Source organism: Phascolarctos cinereus, unplaced genomic scaffold (assembly GCF_003287225.1).
Source record: "Phascolarctos cinereus isolate Bilbo 61053 unplaced genomic scaffold, phaCin_HiC Scaffold_4;HRSCAF=312, whole genome shotgun sequence".
Taxonomy (NCBI): Eukaryota; Metazoa; Chordata; class Mammalia; order Diprotodontia; family Phascolarctidae; genus Phascolarctos; species Phascolarctos cinereus.
Genome location: NW_027555847.1, coordinates 729,160,057 through 729,177,669, shown reverse-complemented (window position 1 = coordinate 729,177,669; position 17,613 = coordinate 729,160,057). Strand labels below are relative to the sequence as shown.

Below are 17,613 nucleotides of genomic sequence, written 5' to 3'. Positions count from 1 at the left end.
TCAACATGTTCCTTCGTGCACAGGATCCCTGTTCAGTAGGAAATTTTTGGTGTTGTATAAACTGTGAGGTCAGGTGGAAGGCCTTCCCACATTCATTATATTCATGAGGTTTCCCTTTAGAATGTAATCTATTTCCATTAATGTCTGAATCATAATTAAAGGCATCTCTGGATTCATGATAATTAGACAATTCCTCCTCTGAGCAAGTTCTATTACTTTTTGGAAGATCTGAACATGCAGTAAAGTGCCTTTGATTTGTGGCACATTCACACAGAGTCTTCACACTTACACGTCCGGGCTGTGGGAAAAGGCTCGGCCCTAGACTGGAGCTTCCACCACTGTTATGGTATTCAAAGTCTTGCTCTCCATAGGGAGGCTCCTTCTGGGTGAATGTTGTGGGCTGAAAAGGATTCTCCTCATTGCTCTGCTGCTTTTCTGATCTGGCTACAAATCTGCAGGTTTCTCTTAACTGGAAGACACAATCACCAACTTTCACGAGCATTTCCTCAGACAATTTTTCCCTAGAAAGGCCACACTTTAGAGCTGCCTCTTTGACTTCAGGCTCAGCCTCCCAACCTGAAAGAAATGAAAGTTGTATAGATCCCTTGTTTTCTTGCGGCTCTCTTACCAATTTTTTAAAGTTTCATTATTAGCTTGACAAACATCAATAGGAACATCTCCATATACCCAAAAGGTCCCCAACCCAGAGAAAGATTTCATATGAAAGTATTATGCATAGCTTGTTCATTTAAAGTATATCTGAAATTTAACATGGTAGTCTTTATTAACACTCCCCTCCTCTGTGTCTCCTTCTGAAAGTTCTACTCGCTTTGTGTATTATGAGTATTTTAATTGATGCTCATTTCTTTCTTTCTTTCTGGCATTACTATATGTCCATCCCCAATATCCCTACAAATCTTCCCTGCAAAAAATATGCGCAACAGTCAGCCCATGTATAACAAATAAGTTAAGCGAACCAAATCCACAGACTTCCCATATCTTATAAACAACTCTAGTCCCTTCTCTGCTAAGAGGTGGGAAACATGATTCATCAAAAGTCTTCACAAATTACAAGCGTCCCTCCCTCCCAATGTGCTCTTGGCAGAGGAGCGGGCCAAGGGTGTGGCAGACAACAGAAAGTAAGACTTTTTTTTATACGTTGGTTAGTTTTGCTGAGCCTTCCCCCTCTTCCTCCTTTATCATAAATTACAGACAAACTGAAATGTTTAATTTAATATATTATGCAACTCTGTTGATATAACAATTTAACTAAAATGTATTAAAATAAAACAAAATACAAAGGCCTTATTGGCCATCTAGTCTAAGCCATCCAGACACCAAAGGAATCCCCATTACAGTAAACCTGGTAAGTACTGAGTTATGACTGGTCAATGAATTACTCAGGATACCCAAGTCTTTCAAAGTATTTTTCTTTACAATACTGTACTCACTCTATCACCAGACAACCTGAGGTCTGTCCCTTTTACTCTGTGTAACTTAATAAAAGTCTTCTGAAGCTTCTGTGAAGTCACCACATTCCAACCGATGGACCCCAAACTTTGTTTCTAGTACCCGGCCACAACAAGAGGTGTTGCCATTGAGCTCTGTGGTGTATGTGTCTAGTGGTGTTACAACGGAGTGAAAGGGTGTTCCTGCAATGGCCTCCATCCTCCATCAATAATAATGACTGCCACACTTCAAGTAGAAAAGAAAAGCCCACTAGTGTGGTACATGCTTGTACTGTGGTGATGGTTGTGAGGAAAGTGCATCCCCAAGCTTATGGGGCTATGGAAATATAAACTATTAACATTATTACATGGGATAAAATTACAACAAAATTATTGGGCTAGATGATGAAATGGAATGAATTGCACTGATTTCATGAATTTGCCCCAAATCACCCTACCAAGTATTCGAGTGTCCGACTCCAAACAAGTCTAGGCCCAATGCTGCTTTTATCATCCCAGATGCCTCGCCATGAAAGAGGGTGTTTTCATTCTGTGGGGTTCTAACAGGAAAAATGGGAGCAAACATGTGGAAACTAGAGGGAGGCCACTTTCAGCTCAGTGTCAAGGATTTTACTAGAAAGAGAGGACATGGACAGAACTGAGAAGAAAATCACGTCACCACCTGGTATCTTAATGCCCTCAATTCCCTTAAATACAATGGGGAGTGGCCACAGCAAAGAAGAGAGTATGGCTAGCCGAGATACCCAGAACCACAAAAGCCTATGGCTGGGCAGCAGACAAAAGCTTACCTCCTCCTCAGCACCTGGGCCCCTCCCCTGACTTCCCAACTCCCCATTGCCTTTGTTTTCCTCCAGCTCCTTCAGGGTAGGGATGTCTTGTTTGATTGGCTCTGGATCCTCAGCTTTCAGCATCCACCAAAGGAGTCAAATCTGACCTCACTGGCAGTGGAGGAGGGAGTGGTATAGTCTACTAATGAGCTCCAATTCTATGAAGAAATCTAGGACCAGAGGGGAGAAGCAGGATAGAAGTGATAGGTGAAGGCAAAGCAGGGAGAAAGGGAAGTGATTTTGTCACTGGAGTACACCGCTGAGCACCTGGAAAAGGCTAGGAAGAATCACTCCAGAGATGATCGGCAGATAAAACCAAATTCACAGAGGATGCGAAGCTGGGACGGGCCACTGACACCCTGGACAATGCTGCGATGCTGCAATAGCTGCGTCAGGCAGGGAGTGGCTGAAGACATCAGAGCCCATGAATGTAATGGAATACTATTGTGCAAGAAGAAACAATACATGTGATGAAGACACATGGAAAGTGTTCTACAAATGGATGCACAGGTGAACAGAAGAAATGAAAGGACTGACAATGCAAAACAATCCAGGCCTGCCAAAGCTGGTCCCAAAGAAGGGATGAGAAAATAAGCTCCTGCTGCTTTTCCGCAGGGGTGCGAACAAAAGTGAGTTCCTGCATAGAACATTAGTCTTTTTCAATATGAGTTTTGCTGAACTGTTTGTTTTCTTCTTTTATAATTCTTTGCATTGAAAGATTAGCCTCCAGAAGTGGTAAAGACAGATTCAGAGGAAATGTAGGTGATCTCAAAATAAGAGACATTAACAAAAAGATATTCTTGAAAAACAAGTGGGGAAAACAGAGCTGAGAATTGGCACCACAGTACTGGAAATCAATTCAGAAATATAAAGCAAGAATAACCAGCCCGTGGCCCTTGGGTTGTCATCGGAAAGAAGCAAGCACCTCTATCAATCAAAATACTCAGAACGGCTTCTATGGGATAACAAAAGGCTCAAAGACAAGCCAGGGTTCCCACAAATGGGTTAGATCTGAACAAACCAGGATAAAGGAGTCTTATTTCATACCTCCATAAGTGGAATTTCCTAAGAAAATAAAGAATCTGCACTGTGGTTAAGACCTGTATGTAGCAAAGTCAAGTGAAATAGCAGAATCAAAACATATACACTGGGAAAAAAAACCATCAAAAAACATTACAATAAAATCCTAAGACATGGAGAGAAAAAAGAAAAGGAGAGAAGTGTGGAAGTGCTAATTTAGTAAATAAAACTAGGAGCTGGATTTTTTTTAATCCAATAAATCAGATAAACTATTAGCTAACTTGATTTTTTAAAAATTAAGATAACCGAATTATTAGTACCAAAAATGAAAAAGGTAAATTCACAATCAATGAAGAACAAACAAAAGAAATTATTTAGAGCTATTTCTCCCAATTACGTGCCAACAAAACTGATAATCTACAGGAAATGCATAAATATTTGCAGAATTATAAATTGACCAGAGTAACAGAAAATAGAGGATTCAAACAACCTGATCTTAGAAAAAAGAAACTGAATAAGCTAAAAATGAATGCTCAAGAAGGAAGTTCAAGACCAGATGGATTTATAAATGAATTCTGTAAAACATTACAGAAAAATTAATTTTAATACTATATAAAGTATCTGAAAAAGAAATGGGTAAAGAATGGATCCTACCAAATTCCTTCTATGGCACAAATATGGTCTTAATACCCTGATACCAGGAAGAGTTAAAACAAAGAAATAAGACTCAGAGACTGATATCCTTAATGAACATTGATGCAAAAATTTAAAGAAAATATTAGCAAGGAGGCTGTAGCAACATATCACAAAGATTAACACTATCATCAGGCTGCATTTATACCAGGAATCCAGGACTGGCTCAATATTAGGAAAACCATTAACATAACTGATCATATCAATAACAGAAACAACAAAAATCATATGATTATTTTTACATGTGCAAAAAAAAGCCTTTGACAAGATACTCACATATTCCTGTTAAAAACACTAGAAAGCCCTTATCTCCTCGTCAGACTCTTCCCTTCTCCCCTTCCCTCCCCTCCCCTCTTCTCTTCTCCCATCCCCATCCTTCCTCCATCTTTTCTCCTTCCTCCCTTCCCCAGCCCAGATGATGCTGTGGGGGAGATGGCCAAGGAGGTCACAGAGCCCGCCGAGGCGGATGTCACAGGCTGTGCCAGGATGTGTTCTCCAAAAGGGCCCTGTGCCTGATGGGTGAGCAGACAGCCACCAGAGAAGACTCTGGGAAATATGCACAAGCACAATTAGGGTTAGTGACTAGCGGAAGTATCCGGAAATGAAAGACGCTGCAGTGAAGCTAAGCAGAACCCTACGGGCTTCACCCAGACACCTGCAGCACTTCAGCCTTCTCTGGACCAGATCACTCTACTGAGGAGCTAGGAAGAGCTCTGGGCCACAGCTCACCAGCCGCATGCATGTTCACGTCGGCTGCTGCTCCGCTGCCTCTGCTAAAGCCTCCCAACAACCCATGGCAAGGCCCAAAGAGATGGGAGACCTCGGGCTTGTCTCCTGAGACGCCTGCAGCAGCTCAAGGAGCAACAGCTAGAACCAAATGCAGAACAACCGACTGGCTGACGATCAGGAAAGGAGCACAACAAGGCTGTGTATTGTCACCTGGTTTGTTTAACTTAGATGCAGAGTTCCTCAAGTGAAACGCCAGGCTGGAGGAATCAAAGAGCTGGGATTAAGGGCAGCGAGGTGGTGCAGCAGACAGAGCTCCAGCCTTGCAGTCAGGAGGACCCGAGTTCAAAGCTGGCCTCAGACACTTGACACTTACTAGCTTTGTGACCCTGGGCAAGTCAGGTAACTCCACTGCCTCACCAAGAAACAGACAAAAAAAAAGCTGGATTAAGGTTGCTGGGAGAAATAATGCAGATGATATCGCTTGTGGCAGAAAGGGAAAAGGAGTTAAGAAGCCTCTTGAGGAGGGTTAAAAAGGAGAGCGTAAAAGCTGACTTGAAGCATAACACACACACACTAAACCCTAAGACTTTGGCAATTGATTCCATAAATTCCCGGTAAAAAGAGGGAGAAGAAATGGAAGCAGATTTTCTATTCTTGGGCTCAAAGATTACTGCAGATTGTGAGTGGAGCCATGAAATTAAAAGACGCTTGCTCCTTGGAAGGAAATACATGGCAAATTTGGACACACACATCTTGCCAACCAATGTCTGGAGAGTGAAAGCTATGGTTTTTCCAGTAGCAGTGTATGGCTGTGAGAGCGAGACTATAAGGAAAGCTGAGAGCCACAGAACCTACGCTTGAGAAGACTTCTGAGTCCTTGGACAGGAAGGACGTCAGATCAGTCAATACTTAATTAATTAACAGCTTAATCAATTCAGACCATGCACTGTAAAAACAAATACTGAAGCTGAAGCTTAAAAACTGTGGCCACCTAATGAGAAGACAAGACTTACTGGAAAAGACTCTGATGGATGAAGAAATCAAAGCTACCTGCAGTCATACGAAAAAAGGATCTGAATCACTATTGATTAGAGAAATGCAAATCAAAACAAACCCCCTCAACCCCATCAGATTGGCTAATATGGCAGAAAAGGAAAATGACAAATGCTGGAGGTAATGTGGGGAAAGCTGGGACACTGATGTGTTGTTGGTAAAGCCGCAAAGTGGTCCAGCCATTCTGGAGAGTGATTTGGAACTACGCCCAAAGGGCTATAAAATCGTGCACACCCTTTGACCCTGCAATCCCATCACTAAGTCTTAGGTCTAGATCCCATAAAGATCCAAAAAAGGAGAAAAGGACCCACATGTCCAAAAATATTTATAGCAGCTCTTTCTGTGGTGGCAAAGAATCAGAAACTGAAGCGACGCCCATCAACTAGGGAATGGCTGAACAAGTCGTGGTGTGTGAACATGATGGAATATTACAATGTTATCAGAAACGATGAGCAGGAAGGTTTCGGAAAAACCTGGACTTACACAAATTATGCAAAGTGAAGTGAGCAGAACCAGAACACTGAGTACCGTAAAGGCAATGCTGTACAATGATCGGCTGTGAATGACTTAGCTCTTCTCAGCAATTCAATGATCCAAGACCACTCTGAAACACTTACAAAGAAAAATGCTATCCACTTCCAAAGAAAGAACTGTTGAGTCTGAATGCAGCTCAAAGCATACTATTTTTCAATTTTTTTCTTGTTTATTTGTTTGGTTCTGTGTTTTCTTTCACAACAACATGGAAATATGTTTTGCATTACTGCCCATGTATAATCTATATAAAATTGCTTACCATCTCAGGGAGATGGGTGAGGAGTGAGGGAGAGAATGTCGTACGCAAAATTTTTGAAAATGAACACTGAAAATTGTTTTTATATGCAATTGGGGAAAATATTATTAAAAAAAGAAACTAGGAAAAAACAAAACAAAACAGAAACAAAAGACCCTGGTGTTGGTAAAGACTGAAGGTAAAAGAAGAAAGGGATGGCAGAGGACAAGATAGAGAGACAGTGTCATGGAAATGACAGACTTTGGTGGATAATGAAGGACAGAAGAAGCTGGTGTATTATGGTCCAAGGAGTCAGGAAGGGTCAGACACGGCTCAACGACTGGGCAAGAAGTCACTTTTGACAAAAACTGTGGGAAAAACTGGAAAGTGGGCTGGCAAAATTAGGTATAGACCAACACATCACACCACATGCCAAGATGCATTCCAAACGAGTACATGACTCAAACGCTGCAACATCACAAAGAAACTGAAGGAGCACCAAAGGATTAGCTGTCATAGATGTGGATGAGAGAAAAGTTCCCAACCTCACAGGAGACAGAGGGGACCACAGGAGGAAAATGGAAAGTTTCACATTTGTGCACAAGTACAATCAATTCAGCTAAAATTAGAAGAGGAGCACACAAGGTGGGGGGGGGGGAATCTTTGCAACCAGGTTCTTTGATTAAAGTCTAATTTCTGATATAAAAGGAACTGAGTCACGTCTAAATGAGCCATTCTCCAAATGGATGGGAATAGGTAGGTTTCAGAGGAAGAAATTCAAGCTATTGATATATTACAAAAGCTATAAAACACTTACAAAAGCAAATTAAATCAACCCTGAGGTTCTACATCACATGGATCAGATTGGCAACGCTGGCCAGAAAGCTAGAGAGCAGTGGGAAAAGATATATGAATGCACTATTTGGAGAAATGTGAACTGGTCCAGTCATTCTGAAAAGCAATTTGGAACTAGACCTCAAAAGGTATTAAAATGCATATACCCTTTGATCTGGTAGTACCGCTACTAGGTCTATAATCCAAAGAGAAGAAAGAAAAAGGGAAAGGACCTATATGTGCAAAACTGGAAACCAAGGGGATGTCCGTCAAGTGGGGAATGGTTATTATGTTACTCACTTTATATATATGTGATGAAATACTATTGCACTGCAAAAAATGAAATGAAGAGTTAGAGAACCCTGGGAAAAAGCATATGCACTGATGCAAAGTGAACCGAGCAGAACCAGAGAACCATTGATACAATAACACAATACTTTAAAAACAAGAAACTTTGAAAGACTTAGCAGATGAGATTAATAAAAATAACCAGCCACAATTCCAGAGGATTTATGATGAAATGTGCTACCCACCTCCAGACAGAGAAGGGAAGAACTCACAGTGAAGGCAGGTCAGTGGCTCAATGGACAGAGTGCCAGACCTGGAGTCAAGAAGACCTAAGTTCAAATTCACTTTCAGACACTTACTACCTGTGTGACCCAGGGCAAGGTACTTAATCTGTTTGCCTCCATTTCCTCATCTGTGAAATGGAGATAATAACCCCTGTAGCACCGACCTCCCAGGATGGATGGGAGACTCCATGAGGTCAGCTGTAGGCCTAAGAAGAGCTGGCCGCCCAGCAGCTGCTGGGGGGGGGGGCTCACTCACCTGGACCACAGCTCCTTGGGACAGCTCCCCGTGGCAGCCAAGGCACTTCCCCTCGCTCCAACTGCTCGATCACATGAGGTTTGGAAACTGCAAGTCCTGCTCAGGGGAAATGGAAAGGGCTGGGGCCAGAGAAGACCTCAGCCGCCCATCCCCAGGCCCCTCTCAAGACAGGTGGGCACTGACGGCTTCAACGCTTCAGCAGAGTTAGTTTGTGCCAGGCCCCGGCAGGGGGCAGGCCCAGCACCTGGCAGGACCCCGTCCACGGGTCTGGGCTGGCCTTGGACTCAGAGAGACATCTCATTCTTGGGGCCTGGGCCCCATTCAAAGCCTGGGAGTCATTCAAGGCTTCAGGTGGTTCAACTGCCCTGGAACTGGAGGAAGATTCTTGGGTCTGTGGGGCCTGAGCAGGGGACAGAGACCTGAGCTCAGGGTGCCCAGCTGTCTGAGGCCCTGAGGCCACCCAGGGAGGAAGGACCTGTGGGCTCCTCTGCCCACTCCTCCAGCCCCCCATGGCACGGACTCAGGGTGGAAGCCCAGCCCTGTGGGAGCAGAGGCCGCATCCCAGGGGAGCCTCCTTACCCAGGCACACCAGGTTCCCATAGTTCTCCAGCATCACCTCACGGTACAGCTCCTTCTGAGCAGGGTCCAGGTGCCCCCACTCATCCTGGGAGAAGTCCACGGCCACGTCCCCGAATGTCACAGAGCCCTACAAGACCCAGGACACGTGGCTGCTCAGGAAGGGAGCTGGACAGGTGGACGACCCTTCCCGCTGGGCTGATTCCTGGATCTGGATTCCAGGCATGCCTCTGACCCACTGGGACCTTCCACTCTCTCAGGCCAAGGAGGACAGGTGCAGATGGCCAGAACAGAGGGAGGGCACCAAAGCTCAGGACTCTTGGGGTTCCCAGGAGGTGCCTCCTGAGGGGTCCTGCCCCAAGGCAGAGGAGCAGCTGCCCCGGCCTGTGTCCTGCCTTGGGGCTCCCCCCTTCCCCACCCAGGCAGGCCATCAAGCATTCCTTCTCCCCCCTGTTCTCATTACCTGTGCCTGGGCAGGCATGTTACCTCTGAGCCTCAGTTTCCTCATCTTTAAAAGGGGGATAACAATAGCCCCAAGCCCAAGGGGCCCACAGACAGGGATGGTCTCTGGCATTTCCTGGAAGTATCTGCCAGGAAAGTCCTCCCCCAGAATCAATGTTGGGAGCTCTTTGGAGGTACCCTCCATCAGGGGGCCCTGCTTGACACAGGGTCAGGGTCCCTGCAGCCCCCTAAGGACCACACCCACCAAAAGAAGGACTCCCCATCTCCCAAGGCTCCCTTTGTGGGGCTCAGACTGTAGCCCAGTCCTGAACCCGCGGGGCCCTGCAAAGGAGGGGACATGGAGTGTGAGTCATAGAGAGGGCATCACCTTGGCGGCCAGGGGCACAGTGGACACAGAGCCCAAGCTAGAGGCCCAGCCCAGGCCTTCCTCTCCAATGTCTCCAGGTCTTCTTCCTTCCAACCAAGTGACCTTGTGGGGCCCTTCCTGCTCTGGACACAGGCCTCCATGGCTGTCCCCAGGAGCCTAGTAAGGGCCACGGGAGAGCCACGGAGCCACCCTGGAAGGCCCCCTCACCTGGTGGGCACCGGCTGCCGGGAACACGGGGGCCATCTCCTCCTCCTCCTCCAGGCCCCTTCTGCTTGGGGATGGGCAGGGCTGGTCACCAGGACGTTCAGCTGTGGAGGAAATGGGAAGGAGGAGGGTCAAGCAGGATGGACGGACCAGGACTGGGGATGACCCTCCCTCTCTGGCCGGTGTCCAGGCTGACTGTGGGGTCAGCGCTTGGCTGCAGGGGCGAGGAATGGGCACATGGGGGAGGTCCGAAGGTGAACAAGGGTCTGGAGGGGCTCGGGCCTCCTACCAGCGAGCTCCTCTTGCCCCCAGTTTACAGGCGAGGAAACTGAGGTCGGCCTGGAGCCTGGGTGTCCTGGAGAAGGGAGAAGGGGGCCACACAGGGCCGCAGGGGCTTCCCCGAGGCTCCAGGGGCGCGCCATGGGCCCTGGGGCCCCAGGACAGTGTGGACAGAGTTGGGGGGTCCTGGGGAACCCCAATGGGCTCAGGAGGACAGAGCGCGCATGCGCAAGAGACGCAGCCGGGTATGGGGCAGGTTGGCACTGCGCATGCCCACCCTCTCCGGCAGGTAAGCGGCCCCACCCTGACCGGAGCCTGAGCCTGGCGTCAAGGCCCCAGCCCCCTCCATGTCTCCGCCCCACCCCGGGCCCACTCACCCCGACCAGGGGGCGGTGGCTGGGACCCTGAGTGACTCAGGGCGGGGCGGAGCGGAGCGGAGGCTGTGGAAGCGACGCCACCCTCTGAGCCAGGGCTGGAGCCCAGCCCCGACCGCCTGCTGCGCTGCCTTCTGGGAAATGTGGTTCTGCTCACTTGCCGCCCCATGGTGGGCGGGGCGTCCTCTGGGCTCTGTCCAGCGCCTTCAGAGGCAGCTGGAAGGTGCAGCACTGGCCATTGCTATCATGAAAAATGATCGTGTCGTGAAAAATAATTGTCTCCAAGAATTACTACATGATTCCAACTAGTTTTCTAAATTCATAAGGATATTAGCTCTAGTGCCTTGACAGGGAAAACATTTTTAGATTTTATTAAGAAAAAGCAGAACTGAATGTGAGCAGGACCTATATGTACCTCTGTGAGATCAAAGCTAATGTGACTGGGTCCAGCCCTAAGTGTCTGGTATAAAAGGGAGGACCTATCTCAGAATTAGAAGAGATTCCCATCATTTGGATTTGAAAGGTTGGAGTGCACACCTCAAAGCTGTGGCAGAAAAAGGAGATACCAAGACAAGTCCTTGTCTCCATGGGTATTATAGAGGATCAAAGCTGAAGGAAGCTCCTCAAAGTGGCTGGCTCTTTTTCCAGCTTCTCATCCCAGCTGATCAAGAAGCACTTTTGAAGTGACTACATTGGGCTAAGGACTAGGGAAGGCAAACATGGTCCCTGCTCCCCAGGAGGTCACCGTCTAATGAGGGGGACAATATTAAAACAATTATGTGAATCCACTTACAGGATAAATTGGACGTATCTATAATATGTAATCTGCTGTTGTAAAGTTAAGCAGAAAGTCCCCCTTCTGCCTGGGTCTAGGAACTTGGAGCAATTGTGTACAAACTCGAAACTTTGCAGCTGTCACAGACTAAAGAGAAGTAAGCCAAATTGGACCTCTTCAGAGTTACTGCATGACCCTCTCCGCATTTCCTACCTGGTTGCCCTCCTCTGGACTACTGGATTATGCCACAAGAACCTCTTCATCCTGGAAGATCACTGCAGGCCTGGCCCTCACACCTCATCCATCTCCCAGTTCTGATTGGACCTCCATTTTAGGAGGACACCAGGCTGACCATCTTTTCATTTCCCAGGCTGCACTTTTCTGGTCTTCTCCAACATGCTCCTCTCATCTTTCATGTATTGCCTTCCCTATTAGACTAGAAGTTCTTTGGAGACAGGGACTGGCCTTCTTTTTGCTTATTTTACATTGCAAGCATGTTGCTCGATCCCAGGTACCTAGTAAGTGCCTCACAAAGGCTTGCTAACTAATCAAATGATCCTAGACTTATTTAGATGAAATTCAGTCTAAAGACATGCCAAGCCTCTGACCTCTAGTAACTCAATGAGGTATAAAATGTTCGCTTTTAAACTGCTGCCTGTGTTTCTGCAATCTGGGGTTTGTTTTCTGATGCTACTCCTTGTCGACCACTGTTGGGGCTTTTTATTAATCCCTGTTTAAGTGAAGTCACTGGTTCTATCTCCCTGCAGTTAGGCAACCAGAAATGCAAGCCGCTCATCTACAACCCACATTAGTTGCACAGTGGCACTTAAAAGTTACCACTTTCAAGCATCTTGCTACATTTCTTACTGATTTTAAATCTACTTTAAGTCTACACTGTATCAACGTAAACTACCTTTCATTTTTTAAAAAACAGCCTTTAAAAATTAATTTGTCCATCTTCCCCCCCCATACTGCAAAACAAACAAAACCCCGCTTAACCTAAAAAACAAAGGCTTCACTCCACAGCTGCAATGTGGCAAACGGTCAGAAACACGAGAGAGAGAGAGAGAGAGAGAGAGAGAGAGAGAGAGAGAGAGAGAGAGAGAGAGTGTATGTGTATGTGTGTGTGTGTGTGTTATCTATATCCCGAATTCCATGAAGCCATTGTTGAATCAGGAAGAAGCTTTATTAACAACCTGGGAAGGCTGGGCCTGCCGACTGTGACAGAATATGTATGGACAAATGCACACATTTTGATTCACTATTCTCTGAATGTGGATCTAGACCCCCCAAAAAGAAAAACCCTGTACTTTCCCACGTGGCCAAATCTCTGGCATTCACCGGAGGCTATAATCCCATCAACTGGCTTTTCAGTGTAGCTACACCCAATCTCCCAATTCTCTGTTACCTTTAATTTAGTCTAGCCCTCCATTGTCTTACCTCCTGAAGCTGCCCCCCCTCCCCGCCCACTTCCCACCCTTAATCCTAGCTAGGCTCCTTTCTCCCTTGGCCACGTGGTCCAGGTCCCTGGCATTCTATTACCTCACTGTCCCTGCCAACTACTTGGCCACTCCCTCCCCATAGTCTTTATGTATATAAGGTCCATCTTGTCTCTATTAAGGTGCTCAGATTTTTGCAATCTAGCCTATAGCTCACAGATGCTCAGATTCTTTAAGAGTCTGGCTAACATGGCGGAACTTTAATAAACTTTGTCTTTGCCTGAAAGAAAGCTTGGGTAGGATCTTCGTGTCCTGATCTCGGGGTCCCAGCACCCCTAAACCTCACCATTCTCCATTCGAATTTCCCTCTGTTTCCCCATCAGCTCAGTACTATAGAGGTTACTATAGAGCCTATCCAAAGTGCCTAATTTCCCTCCGTGAGTCTCCACCCCCACAATTCAGCAACCTGGCCCTTTTGATGTTAATCTATACCTAACCTTAGAACTGGTTTCTCCCCTTAGTCTATGTTATAAAGAAGACCCCAGACTCAGTTCTAAAGACTGGTGTCTCAAAGACTTTTTATTAAAGAGGTTGAAGTGCGTCCTTTGGATTCTCAAGAAGAGCAGGCACGCCTCCTTTGAAAGGGAGGGTGCGCCCAGTCATAGAAGCCAGAACAAGCTTTATAGCTAGTAATTGCCTAACTCCTCCCTTCTAGATCAGGATTGGTCCTAATCCTTCTAGGTTACAATCTTCCTGATACGCCCTGTTCATATATTTTATATACATGTGATCCCTACCCCTTAACATACATTTTGTGCCTAGAATTGTGTTGTAACTCCCCCCTGGGTGGAGAAGTTAGCCTGTCTGTGCTGATTTCTTATCTGCTTATGTGGAAACTTAACTCTCTTTTATTTCTCACCATTTATTCACCACCAAGAGTGTTTTCTTATTCTAATATAACTCTTTGTTCAACTTCCACCTTCCCCCCCCCCCCAGACTGCATTCTCTCAGGTTTCCACTTGACTTTCGTGGAAATAAAAAACCATTTCTCACATTCCCTCCCACGGTGACTCCAACTGACTCCGATGCTATCACGCAGGCACCCAACCTCTGATTGAGGGATATGCAGAAGCAACATCCCCAGCCACATTCTGCCTGCGTGTGCGTGTGTGTATTTCACATCCAGCCCCCCCCCCCCGAGCAGGAGGCGAGCCTCTCTCATCTCCCTCCTTTCGGACCGGGTCTGCCCCGCCGTGGTAACCGCTCTGCTCCTGGACCCTGACCGGACCATCCCCTCTCCCGGATACCCTCAGACTGGGCGATGTCATTTGAAAATTCTCTTCCCGTCCCTTAGTTGCTCGGAGTCACCCAGACAATGGAGAAGTGCCCTCCTTATTCATTACTTTCAAGCTCAAGGGGTTGGGGCAGAGGGGCCTAGCGGGGGTGGCGGAGGGGTAGTCTTCTCCTCCAGGTCCCTCTGCTCCCACCCCTCGACCACAGCCTCCTCCTTTTCGCGTGCTCGCAGTCCACTTGGACGAAGCTCCTTTATTTTTACAAATTTTTTATAATTAACCCTTCACCCTCTCCTCCCTTGCGGAGAGCCTCCGCAAACTTCTCCCCTAAACCCAGCAAGGCAGGTGCAAAGCCCTCCTCGGCAGCCGGCTCCGGGCATGCGCACATGCATGCCTGGGCCTCGGGAATACATTTCCCAGAAAGCCTGGAGAAGGAATCCCTAACTCCGGGCGGGGTTCCGGCTCACCGAAGGCGTCATTTCCGTCTCAGCCCGAAGGGAGGGGGCAACGCGCGCATGGGGCGTCTGGGGCTCTGGCTCTGTCCTCCAGCAGCAATGCCGCTGGGCCTAGGCCTAGTCCTGAATTCCCGGGCAGGAGCGAGTGGAGGCCACAGCCAAGGCCGGGGGCGGAACTGGGGCGGAGTCGGTGGCGCAGGAGTCCGGGAACTTCCGCCAAACAAGAGGAGAAAGGATGCTGCGGCCGCATATGCGCAGTCTGCTCTTGCCACTGGGTAGTGGCCACGCCCCCGAGGCAAGCGGATGCTCCCATTGGTCAGGTCCGGGAGGCGTGCAACGTGCCTCTGGGAAAGGCAGCGCTTTAGGATCCCGGAGCATTGTTTGTCTGTGCTGGCAGCCATGGCCTGAGCAGGATATGGACGCTGTGCCCAGGACCCAGTGCGGGGCAGGCTTCCCAGCCTGGGATTGAGCAACAAGCATTTATTAGGCGCCTGCTGTATGCATAGGCATGGTACATGCATCTGCCCTTCTTCAGTTGACCCCCAAAGCGAGGGAGAGGAGGACAGAAGTGCACATGCATAAAGACGCAGAAAAGATACCAAGTGACGGGCAGCAGATCCTTGAAGGAAGTTAGGGCATTCCAGGCACAGGGCACATCCAGGACAAAGGCCTGGACATGGGAGGTGGACTGTCAGCAACAGCGAGGAGACCAGTATTCAGAGAGAGACTATAGAGATGGGACGAAGGCCAACTAGGGGGCGCCATGGTGCGCAGAGCTCCAGACCTGGGTCAGGAACACTCATCTTCCCGAGTTTAATCTCAGACACTTCCTAGCTGTGTGACCCTGGACAAGTCACTTCACCCTGTTTGCCTCAATTTCCTCACCTGTATCAACTCCATGGCACCTTTCACCCCAGGATCAAATGTATGTTAAGTCCACTGGTGGGCACTTCGGATTTTGCACATTGGTCCCTTCCCATATTTCTAGCCTTCTTACACATAAGCCCCCTGCATGCATACTACAGTCCTGCCAGGCTGGCCAATGCGCCATTCTCCACACTCGACGCTCCGTCTCTGGCCTAATTCCATACTCCCCAGGCTCCAACAGTGGGTCTAGATGGCCAAAGCAGGCAAGGAATATTTATTTAGCACCTACTATGTGCAAGGCACATGCTAAAACGCTGGGAAAACACATACAAGCAAAGAGAAAGTCTCTGCTCTCAGGAAGCTCGTATTCTAACGGGGGAGACAGCAGATCAGCACGGGAATGGTGGAGCTGTCCCCCAGAGAAGTGCAGCCTGCAGGGAAATAAGAGGAAGGAGGGCTGGCTTCAGAGCAGTCCTGCACCCTCGAGGCAAAGCCCGGTGCATCCGTGTTAAACCAAGGGTCTAGCCAACCCAATCTGAAATTCCAAGACTCTTGTGAATCCGAGCCCTGATATTTCACCTCCTCTCACCATCCGCAGGAAGGAGACAACAGCAGCCAGTCAACAAGCATTTATTAAGCACCTTGTATGCGCCAGGCAGTGTGCTAAGCAGCGGGGTACAAAGGCAAAAACATGAATGCCTGCCCTCAAGGAGCTCACCGTCTAACGGAGAAAGCATGCAGACAACTATACACAAACCGAATACAGACAGGACTGTTGGGATAGTTCAGTCGCCTCATTGTGTCCAACTCTCCATGACCCCGTGGGGGGTTTTCTTGGCAAAGACGCTGGAGGGGTTGGCCATCTCCTTCTCCAGCTCGTTTTACAGATGAGGAACTGAGACAAACAGGGTGAAGTGACTTGCCCAAGGTCACACAGCTAGCAGATATCTGAGGTTGGATTTGAACTCAGAGTAAGTTGGAGATAATCAACAGAGGGCAGCCACTAGCATTAAGGAGGAATTGGGAAAAGCTTATAGGAAAGGTGGGATTTTAGCTGGGTCTTGAAGGAAGCAAGGGAAGGCGATGGAGATGAGAAGGGACAGAATTCCAAGAACGGGGGTGGGGTGGGGATGGATAGCCAGTGAGAACGCAGTGAGGAGATGGAGCATCTTGGTGAGGAACAGCAAAGCCAAGTCACTGGATCTCCTAGTACATGGAGGAGAACAAGGTAGTTATAAAAGTAGGTCCGGATTATATGGAGCTTTAAAAGCCCAATGGAGGATTCCGTATCTGATCCTCAAGGCAACAGAAAGTTGCTGGAGTTTTGGAGGTGGGGCGGGGTGACATGGTCAGAGCTGCACTTTAGGAAAGTCACTTTGAAGGCTGAATGGAGGTGGACGGGAGCAGGGACAGACTGGATGCTCCAGGGACGCACCAGGGTGGGTCCGTGTCAGAGGAGAAGAGGGGGAGTTGATGAGAGATGCTAGAAGTGCAATCCACAGCTTTGGCAACAAATCAGACATGGGGCTAGGAGTGTGGAGTGAAAGGTCCCATCTAGGTTACGATCCTAGGGCACTGGAAGGACTGTTTGGCCTCAATAGGGAAGTTAGGAAGGGGGGAAAAGAGAATGAGTTTAGTTCTGGACAGGCCGAGTTTAAGATGTCCATGGGACATTCAGTTCAAGATGTAGGATAGGCAGTTGCAGATGTGAGACTGGAGATTAAGAGTAAGGTTAGGACTGGACAAGTACATCTGAGAATCATCTGAAAGAGATAACTGAATTCATGGGAGCTGAGATCACAAAGTGAGGGAGAAGAGGGCTCAGGACAAGGCCCACAGTTAAGTTCTGACCTGGATGAATGACCTGTGGATATAGCAAAGCAGACTGAGGAAGGGTCAGATGGGCAGGAGAACCAAGAAAGAACAGTGTCACAGAAACCTAGAAAACACAGCATGAAGAAGGTAAGGGACAGGGCCAAAGGCTGCAGAGAGGTCAAGGATGAGGACTGAGCAAAGGCCACTGATCTGGCAATAAAGAAAGCACGATGAGGTCAGAAGCTGGACTGCAGCATGAAAAATGAGAAGGAAATGGAGGTACCTTCTGCATTTGGCCACAAAAGGAAGGCCATAGAATGGTGGTGAGTGGGATGGAGGAAATGAGTTTTTTGGGAACAGGGAGATTTGGGAATGTTTACAGGCAGTAGGGAAATGGCCAGTAGACAAGAGAAATCAAAGATTAGTGAGAGTAGGAATGACAAAGGGTGAAATATGCTGGAGAAGACAGGACAGAATGGGGTCACA

The 17,613-nt window shown here is 47.8% G+C and overlaps 1 protein-coding gene across 1 annotated transcript in view; it reads right to left on the bottom strand.

Annotated features, from left to right (window-relative positions):
• The window catches only part of LOC144454177 (uncharacterized), a 36,911-nt gene that overhangs the window by 6,429 nt on the left and 12,869 nt on the right, over positions 1-17,613 (bottom strand). Inside the window, 2 exon segments of the mRNA XM_078151914.1 lie at positions 63-128; positions 10,601-10,606. Coding sequence (XP_078008040.1) covers positions 63-128; positions 10,601-10,606 — 72 coding nt within the window.